Source organism: Fulmarus glacialis, unplaced genomic scaffold (assembly GCF_000690835.1).
Source record: "Fulmarus glacialis isolate BGI_N327 unplaced genomic scaffold, ASM69083v1 scaffold23650, whole genome shotgun sequence".
Classification (NCBI taxonomy): domain Eukaryota; kingdom Metazoa; phylum Chordata; class Aves; order Procellariiformes; family Procellariidae; genus Fulmarus; species Fulmarus glacialis.
This window is the reverse complement of record NW_009188652.1, coordinates 21,394-30,794: the sequence shown is the minus strand read 5'-3', so window position 1 is coordinate 30,794 and position 9,401 is coordinate 21,394. Positions and strand designations below refer to the sequence as shown.

At 37.9% G+C, this 9,401-nt stretch overlaps 1 protein-coding gene across 3 annotated transcripts in view; it reads left to right on the top strand.

Annotated features, from left to right (window-relative positions):
* Window positions 1-1,543: 1,543 nt before the first annotated feature.
* The window catches only part of SH3BP2 (SH3-domain binding protein 2), a 20,336-nt gene continuing 12,478 nt past the window's right edge, over window positions 1,544-9,401 (top strand). For 2 of the 3 annotated variants that reach the window (XM_009579467.1, XM_009579451.1), the window contains exon 1: window positions 4,601-4,710. In XM_009579467.1, the coding sequence (XP_009577762.1) occupies window positions 4,601-4,710 (110 nt within the window). Of the gene's footprint in view, window positions 1,626-4,600; window positions 4,711-9,401 lie in introns of those variants that run through there. The other variant, XM_009579458.1, reaches the window with a different exon arrangement.

Genomic DNA, 9,401 nt, shown 5'->3' with positions numbered 1-9,401 from the left:
GCCCTGGGGAACACCGCTCGTGACCGGTGTTGTTTTTACTGAAGTCCAATGGTCTGCCAGCTTAAATGCTTAAAGGTGTTTTGACATGTAAGCAGAAGTTATTTTGTTGTCTAACAGTACTTCCTAAATTATCTATTATGAGTACATTAGTGATAGAATTGTATGTAGTTCATCACAAACCAGCCTAGCGGTAAAATTGTTTCAACTGTAATACCTTAGAATCGAAAACTTCTGCCAAGGAAATAAGTAATTTGTGGAAACTCCCACTTCAAGTGTCTACGTGTATTTGGGGAAACTCCCTTTGCAGCTGTCTGCAGCACAACTGCAGGAATAGGACTTTGGCAGTCGTGTTTGTACTTCTGCTCAGTTACGTGATTTTTTTTTTTTTAACTATGGTTTAGTTTAAATTGTTCTACAAGCACTGATGAAGGATATAATTTAATCATAACCATAGCTGCATTTACAGTCTTTTTTACAAGGACCTTGTATATAGGTAACAGTTAAACAAACAAAGAAGTTGTCCATCTGGTTTGAATAGTAAATGGAAGTCTTGCTTGGTAGTGTGTCTTTGAATTTATTTTAAAGAAATATGATAAGCAGCGAAGATGTTTTAGAACTTGCCTTCTATTTTAAGTGTTACTTATACCAGGTGTTACTGGTATAGTCTGACTGGTATAGACTTGACACCCAGTTATCTCAAACTCCTATATAGGGAGGTGAATACTCCTATACAGTTTTGAGGGGCCTTTTGATTCAGTAGAAATCCCTTAAACTTAACTTGAAAAGCTACTCATAATAAAATTGCCAACACAGAAAATTATGCTAGGATAGCTATACTGATTTTAATTCAATCCTTATTTACATCAGTATGAAGTCTTAGGTTATTTTTCAAGGCTAGCTGATGTAAGAGAATCTGTTAAATGATAATGTTCTTATATTGAGAGTTTGCAGAAGGTTCTCTTCCAGCTGCACAGCGTAATTTGTTTTTTACAAGCTATGCGTATACTGCAAATACTTTGAGCGATATATGACATTAACTGTATCCCAAAATCAAAGTCAGCATATCATCTTCTAGGACTTGTGCCAAACTGTTTGGTGAAACAACCAAGAAAAGTTACAACTTTGTTTTAAAATTGATACGCTCTTTCTCTGAACTGTGGCTTATTTATTGCAGACCAGTGCTGGCTGGCTTTTTTGAAGTTCCAAGCCAACAATAGGTCCACAGATGTTCAGAGCTTAAGAGCAGTGGGGTATAAATAGAAACTCAGAAGCTTTTTGACTTGAGGTGTTTCTCAGTTTTAGATTGAATATATATTATCAAGGCTTCAGCTACTTTTTAAATATATATAAGTAAAGTAAATATATTATTAGGGCTTCTTCAGCTCTTCCTAAGTAAGCTGAATGAGGGAATTATAGTTGAAGTTTAAAGAATAGGAATTCTTTTGGCATTGAAAGAGGATTTTTGGAAGTTCTGGCCTCATTTCTCTCCTTTGCTGATTTTTTTTTTTTTTTTTCCTTTTCTTTTTTTGAATTATTATTCTGCAGGTCACCCAGCAGAAGTAATTCTGATGCATGGTTATTCACATTTTCACAGGACTGCCTTACCTAGCAGATGAAGGATTCAGGCGAGTAATTTACACTTGCTCTTTTACAATCTGCAGTTGTGGAGATACATCATCTCTCAATATAGTGGATGTGTTTCCACTGTGATCTAGAAACGTGGGACTAAACTAGTTTGGTAGAATTAATAAAATAATAAAACTCATAATAATCTACTCCTGATTCAAGTTCTTTAAAGTCAGTGAAACTTCAACAGAATGTGGCCTTCTTTAATGCCTTACTATACTGTAGGCTTTTATGGGAATATATAATGTATGAACTCATGTTATTCTGAGTAGAACTTGACTACTGAGCTGACTACTTGCTGCAGCTGAAGGAAAGTGGTTTTTACGCTATTTTGATTTTTTTTGTTGCTTTCTTAATTTTTCTTCCTTGCCTGTTGCTGTGGTCTTCTCATGCTGCTTTTTATTTAGAGTCCATTCTTGCAGTTTCCTGTAAATTGGTCAGCTAGAGGAAGCTCTCTTGCTGCAGAGACAACTCAACCTGTCAGCTAGATTTGTGAACTTACACTGTCAAGGACAGCATAATGCTAGATGTATATTTTATTGCTCTTGCCTTCCATTAGCTAAAGATAAGTAGGACTGCTTATGACAGGGAGCAAGACCTGTTCCTAGCAATGGCAGAGATGATTGGCTGACTTGCTCAGACAGTGGCCCTGCTGGAATGAAATCCAAATGTTGGTTTCTGATGCTTTGGTTCTTCCTATTAAGGCTATCTGAGTGAAATTTCATAATGTTGAAGAAATGAAGTCACTCCTTTTGAGTTAAATTCTCCCTAGGCTAGCTTGATGCAAGGCTGCTTCTCACCACTGATTTTTGTGGGGACAAATGAAGGTTAGTGGTCTGAAAACCATATACCAGGGTTCTTTGCAACACTAAATTTTGTGTTGTGAAGAAGGATAAATTTAATACTCTTTCACTTCCCTGACATGTTAATCAAATCCATAAGGTTTTCATGTCTCTTCAGACTCTTTATGTGCAATTTTGAAACATAACCCTTCTGATTAATGTTTGGTCAGAAAGTTAAGCTGAATTTTCATTCTTCCAAAACTGAAACATCTAAAAATTTTTTGTGTGTGTGTGTTCCTCAGTGGAACACCAACTTGTCTGTGTGCATGTGTGAAATGGCCTCTGTTCTAACTCTGTGACCATCTTGACAGTGTTGGAAATCACCAGGAAAATTGAAAGGGGATCTTGGAACTTGAAATGAAAATTTCTGTATTTCTGAATGCTTAAGTGAAGAACGGGAGAGGACAGCATCAGAAAGGTTAGAGTAGAAAAGCAGTACTTCAGGAACATGTCTTGGATAAATGAGACATAATTAGAATGAGACTGTTGAGGCCAAAGAGCATGGTAGTATAGTTGCGGAGTTGGGAGGGGAAAACCAAAAAGAGGAACCGATTTTTTTCCAGTGATACATACACTCAAATGCTGTCATTTTTATGTAGCTTTTTTACTGAGGTAGAGATAAAGGTTGCAAAGACGGTAATGCAAGCTTAGAAGAGTTTGCTTAGTTAGCAGAGAACTGGGGATGGAAAGATCGCTTTAAAGCATTGTGTGTTAATGCTTAAAGTCTAAATTGGTAACTGATATTGTAACAGATAAAGCAAGTGAATTCACTTCACAAACTGCTGAGATGTAGCACATCTTTTCTGTGTGAAAAATCTGTTAATTAAGCCACTGAGACAACTGGGGATTGATTCTTACTAAATAGCATTGGGGTTTTGTGTTGATATGCTGATCCTTTTAGCTAACAACAGGTGTGCGATATTTATGGTTTGCTTCCCCTTCCTAAATAGCCTGGCTATGGAAGGAGTGCAAATGGGTGCCCTGTGGTGAAGACTGAGAATTGCTTTTCTAGCCGATACAGCCATCGCCAGTATCTGAAATGTTATTTTCTTCTATGCTTTGACTGTTGGGTAGTTTACAAAAAGAAAAGACGTTATATGGAAACTTCTTCCTTTGATTTTGGAGTACAGATTCACGTCCATTTCCCTAAAAATATGTGAAGTAAGCTTTACTTGGCATGCTCATGTATGTAGGTTTTGTCCATCATTCTGAAACTTGCTAGTTGTTTTTGTCTTATTTGAACTTTCTAGCCCGGGGTCTTGGTTAATTCCAGACAAAGTTAGTGAAACACTTGAATCCTTTTAAGAGCTCCAGATGAAAGTAAGTGTAAAACAATGGCATTTATTCATCCTCAGTTGGCGGTACTTGTCCTGTAGAATCGATGCCCTTGCATTGTAAGCCTCTTACCTCAGTTGGCGGTACTTGTCCTGTAGAATTGATGCCCTTGCGTTGTAAGCCTCTTGGATTCAAATTTTATTGTCTTTTGTAGTTTGTGTAGCGTCAGACATACAGGCAAGACTTGCTCTAAAGCATGTATATGCTGCATAATCTTTCAAAATAGCTATTTTTAATTTCTTGCGTTGAAGAGGGAAGGACAAGCTCCAGCTACAGGAGAGAAAAGAGAGGTGAAATACTTATCATAGTTCTGTGGTGCAGTGCCAGTACCTGAAGCACAGGCTCTTCAGAAGCACAGGCAGCATTTCTGAGCTGTGTCTCTGCTGGTGTGAGAGCCTGAGTACACTGTAAGAAAAAAGGACTACTTCCTTTTTCTCCCAAGGGAAAGTAGTTGTTGAAAGGTGAGTCGGAAGCAAGCGAGCACTGGAAAATCCCCTCTGCTTTCTGGCTCGCCATCTGACAGAGGTTTGAGGTATGCAGGGTTTGATTTTATAACCTCTCTGGGAAGTTGGGAAATCTGACAAAGATAGTGCTGCCCACTAACACTGGGGGAAACAGGAAGTAACAAAGGAAACAAGTCATTGCCTAGGCGTCCCTTTTGGCCGCAGTGCAGATGCACAAGCAGTTGGGGCAGGGTTTCTTTTCCTTTTGTGTGTTGAGCATACAGCAGCTATCACAGCCACTTTTTTTAACCTTATAATACGCAAAACGGGGAGAAGTGCAGAGATGTTCCTGTCATGCCTGAGAGGGGTCATAAGTTATTAATGGCTTTGTCATCACAAAGGAAACAATCATTCGGTGAAACTGTCAGCAGAAAAACTATGTGTCGATCAGGCATGGTCACCAGGTTAGTGCATATTTATGGCTTGTATTTCTGTCATCTTTTCTCTTTTAGGTAGAGAGCAGACTAAAACTAAGAGTAGGATATTGTATCTGGGGTAAAATACTTGTAACTTATGCAGAAAATTCAAGGGTAAAGAATTGAAGGGGGAAGAGATGAGGCGAGTGTTGGTTGAAAATGTTTGCCGGAAAAGAAAAGCAAGTTGAAGCAAGTTAAACTGAGTAAACTTACTTACAAGAGCGTATCTCAGTTGGGCTTAGTTCTCTGTCCCTTTGTCCTGTAAGATTTATTTGACTTTACAGTGTTTGTACTGTGCTATTAATCCTTTTGAGAGACTGTTGTGAAAGGGGCTGTTAGAAGTATTAAGAAATGGAATGTGTAACCAAAAAATTAGGAAAGATATGGAAGAGTATTTCAGAAATACTGGAGAATGTTTAATAAATGGAAAAGAGACCCAAAAATTTTGCAGAAAGACGTTTTAAGAACAGATGGTAAATGTTTAGATGGTTGAATCGGAGAATTAGTTTTTGTTCGGAATTGCTGAGAGCACGTTGGGAAAGCTTTTATTTTACAGTTTTGCTCTATGTAATGCTGCCTCATTTTTGGTTAAGCCTTTTGTAGAGACTGAAACTTCAATCTCCCTCTGCATTATATGAGGAATGCATTCATTTCTCTAAGTTACACGTTATATGTGTACTGTTATGTAAGTTGTATATTCAGAAGGAAACCTGCTTTGCCAGGTTTTACTTTCAAAATAGAATTTAAAGACTAGAAGTTACGAGATATTATGGAGTTTAAAAAGTTCTCAGACATAATTGGCATAGAGATACTTGTTACAAATTTAGATCAGGTTTAATTTTTGTACTGCAACTTTGGAAGATGTTTTTTATTTGTTTTCAACATGACCAAACTGGGCTCCAGGACAGACCATAAATATTGTTATAACAAGTGACAATTTTTAATACAACTTTTGGCAGCTGTAGTTTCAGAGATGAGGGTAATGTGTTTTTAAGCCTATATACTGCAAGATGGGGAGATAATCGCATCTGCCATATGTTCTGCTGAAGTTAAGCAAGAACTGAAGACTCGTGGCTCTTCCAGGATGCAATCCTTAGTTGAATCAGCTAGTATTTGCTTTAGTTGAGCTGAACGCCAATAGTTCTTAAGCCCAAAGGGTTCTTCTATAATGTAATCCAGATTTTTAATGTGGCAGAATTTTATTTTTACTCATGGAGGGACTTTTAGCCTGTAAAGTTATGCCCTAGTCTCCAGTCTAGCTATTCTATATATGCTGACTGAGGGGATAGGTTAAAATGACTTCACAGATGTATACATTTGCATACTATACAATAACAGAAGTCTACTCTTGATTTGGAGTTTGAGCTTGGTAACAGTATTGTTACGATTCAGAAGAAACTTTTGCATCCGACTTGCATTATCTAGGTTACACGATGAAGTGTGTAATTTCGCATTTTTTCATGCTGTTGTGACTTTCATGGTACTTTATCACAATAAGCTGTTTTTTATTTTAGTGTTTGAGAAAAGTATACTCATGTGATAGACTTGGACTGACTTTATTGATACGTTAACAATGCACTGCAAATTGGTTTGGTTTTTAGTCTGGCAGACCAGTTTGTATATATGAAGTAATTACGATAGTAATTGTATAAGCTCTGTATCATGCTGGAAAGTGCTAACTGCACTATTATGTCTTTCCAAAAGCACTGTTGAATGATGAAGCAAATCTTATAAACTGCTGTTCCACCATTTATCCTACTACGCTCTAAGGCCTATCATCTCCCTCACAGGCATAGAATTATCATGGGGATCATCTGAGAAACAAAGCAATGCAAGGCCTTTACCTGTCTGCTGCCATTTCTTCTGGATCAGAGGGTTCAGTTCAATGCTGCTTCAGTGGGGGAGAAGGTTGATTCAATAGCCACTTGTAATGGGTTTTGGGGCTTGATGGAAAACTTAATTTAAAAATATGCATCTAGTTCCTTGGTGAGTGGGAAGAATAAAACATGTAGCTATTACTAGGAGCTTGCACAAAACAACGCATGAGTAATGTCACCTTCTGTTTGTAACAGAGGACTGGCATCAGAAAGAGAGCATCACTTGGCTCTGATTGCACTTATTGGGCCCTTTCTGTTAACTTCATTGTCAGCTCCATGGATGAGACTCTGCTTATGCACCTGGGGTGAAAATGTGTAGTGGGGTCTTTGGCAAGAATGTGACTGCATAAGAAACAACTTGGAAATATCTTTCTGCTCTTAATGATCACGGAGCTAACAGGCTCTACAGTGACATCAGTGCTTGCTATTCATCTGTTCTTCATGTAATGGATTAAAAAAATTATAAGAGGAATATCAAGGGTGGAAGGAACAATTTCAGTGAGCTAAAGGCAACCATATTGTAGATGCTAAGACCAGAAAAATCTTTTAAGAGCATCCATTTTTCCTTCCTCCCACCCCTACAATAAAGATCCTGCGGTTACATTGTTTTGACAGCTTTCTCCCAGCAGCTTGATGCAAAATAGCATCTAGTGTGATTCCAGGATTGTTTTGTACTGTCAAGAAAAGAAGAAAATCTGCTTGGGACTAGATTCAAAGTACTTAAATGGGTTTTAGAAGCCTAACTCAAACGTTTCGATTCAGAATACCGAAGTCCTCCCTATGTGTCTGCAATGTGTCTGCAAATGAAAGTGCTTCAGGAGCCTACAGATGTGATGGGGAGTGCTGTAAGCCACAATGAGATTCAGAAAATAGGCAGCCCCTAAATCTATTGAAAAGCCCGGTATATTAGGTGGGCTCTTTAGCTTATATAATGTGTACTTAGTTCTGTGGAGTTCAGCCATATCTCCTTTTATTCACTTAGCTGGGATGGGGAAGTCCTGAGGTTTGGTCTCTACTCTCAGGACTGTTTTATAGTGGGTAGTCAAAAGTAAGAAATGATCGTGAATAGAGGATGCAGAACCTGATACTCTGCCATCCTTCCCCCTTGGTTAAATCCTGTAGTCATCACACTGTAGAACTGGATTCCCCGCCCCGCCGCCCCCCCGCTTGCTTCTCTGCTTCCATAATTTTTTTCTTTTTTTTTTTTCTGTCTGCCTGATATTCAGGCTTTTCAGGCAGAGGAGAAAGTGCCCCATCCAGGCACGCTTTAGTGAATAGTCTAACTAGTCTATTCCCGCACAGAAGGCCAACATGACCTAGTGAAATATTTCTGTTTTCTATATTGACCTAGGGTGGGATACCCGTTGTCCCCAGTGTCTGTCATTGGCTTCCTAGAAATCTCAGCTTACTGGTTATTTTGGATAACCTCCCTGAGACATTTAACTCTGCCTCTTCTGTTATGTTTTCAACCTAAGTACATAACACTGAAACAGTTTCACACCAAAGGCTAAGTGTTTTAAGTCCTTTCTTGTTCTGTTCTTTGTAGTAAAAGCACACAGGATTTGATGACCCATGATGAACTTGAAACTGTTGGATGGCATTGAGATTAATGTTGGAGTTAGATGAAGAAAACTGAGATCAGAGTATATTTGTCTGAATAAAAAGGCTCCATTTTTACTTAATCATTTTTCTGAATGTAACTAGAAACAGACTGAATCATAAATTAATTTCTAATGTTTGAATGTTGATGTGCCTGTTCTTTTAAGAAAAATTTAGCCCAGGACTTGCCTTTGCATTCCTCATTTCAAGGAAATTACTCTTAGCAGTACTGCAGTGTGGTTTGGTGTCAGCAGCCAGCTGTTTAATGCTCTCCATTTCCCTCACTTCAACTTTTCTGCAAGATGTGGAGAAATAATTTGAAGGATTTTTTTTGGGGGGGGGGCGGGGGGTGTGTGTGTGTGTAACTTTTGTTACTATTTTTTTAAATCTTAAAAGCTTAAAATATCTATGTGTAGCCCCTTCTTGGACCTGTTAACACATTGCTGTTGCTAGAAATTTCCAGTTAGTTTGCCTCTTACCAGCAAAGGTCTCTAACCCTACACCTGAGGATAACAAACCATTTTATGTCTAGGTCAAACTTCCCATTCAGTTCATGCATGATTTCTTTTCTGTATTACACAATAGGATTTTTAGCCTAGCTCTGTTAACAGTTGAAGAAAGAGAGGTCTCATAGTGATATATCAGACAGAAAAAACTACTACTAAGAAACTAATTTTCTTGGTAACCTGTTTAAGATGATAACAGAGTGGTAACTGCAAAGGTGCTTGGTGGAGCGTGGCATTAATAATTGATATATAAATTAAATGGCAGTCTGCAGCAATCTGAGATAAATTTCATTTGCACAGGATGCTGTCACATATGACATCCAGTATGAGATTATATAACAATGCTTTCATTCAGAATAAAACATGTAAATATAAGGAGTAAGTAGTATTGGATACTGCAGTTACTAAAATATGACTGTTGATTCCCTCATTGTACAGAAAATTATATTGTATATATATGTGTGGCATAGAACTTTGGAGAAGAAACTGATTTTCTTTCTAGTCCCTGCCTGATTAAGTCTCACGGTGTTATCTGAGGCATTTATAAAATATAAATACTTCAGTAACATTTAATAAGCAAGCACTCTTCCATTGTTTCAACAACTGTCAATCACTTTTGAGAGTGGCATAAAAATAAATCGGGACTTTTTGCACCATGGGTTTTTATACATTACAAACTTCCTGGAATCTATGAACA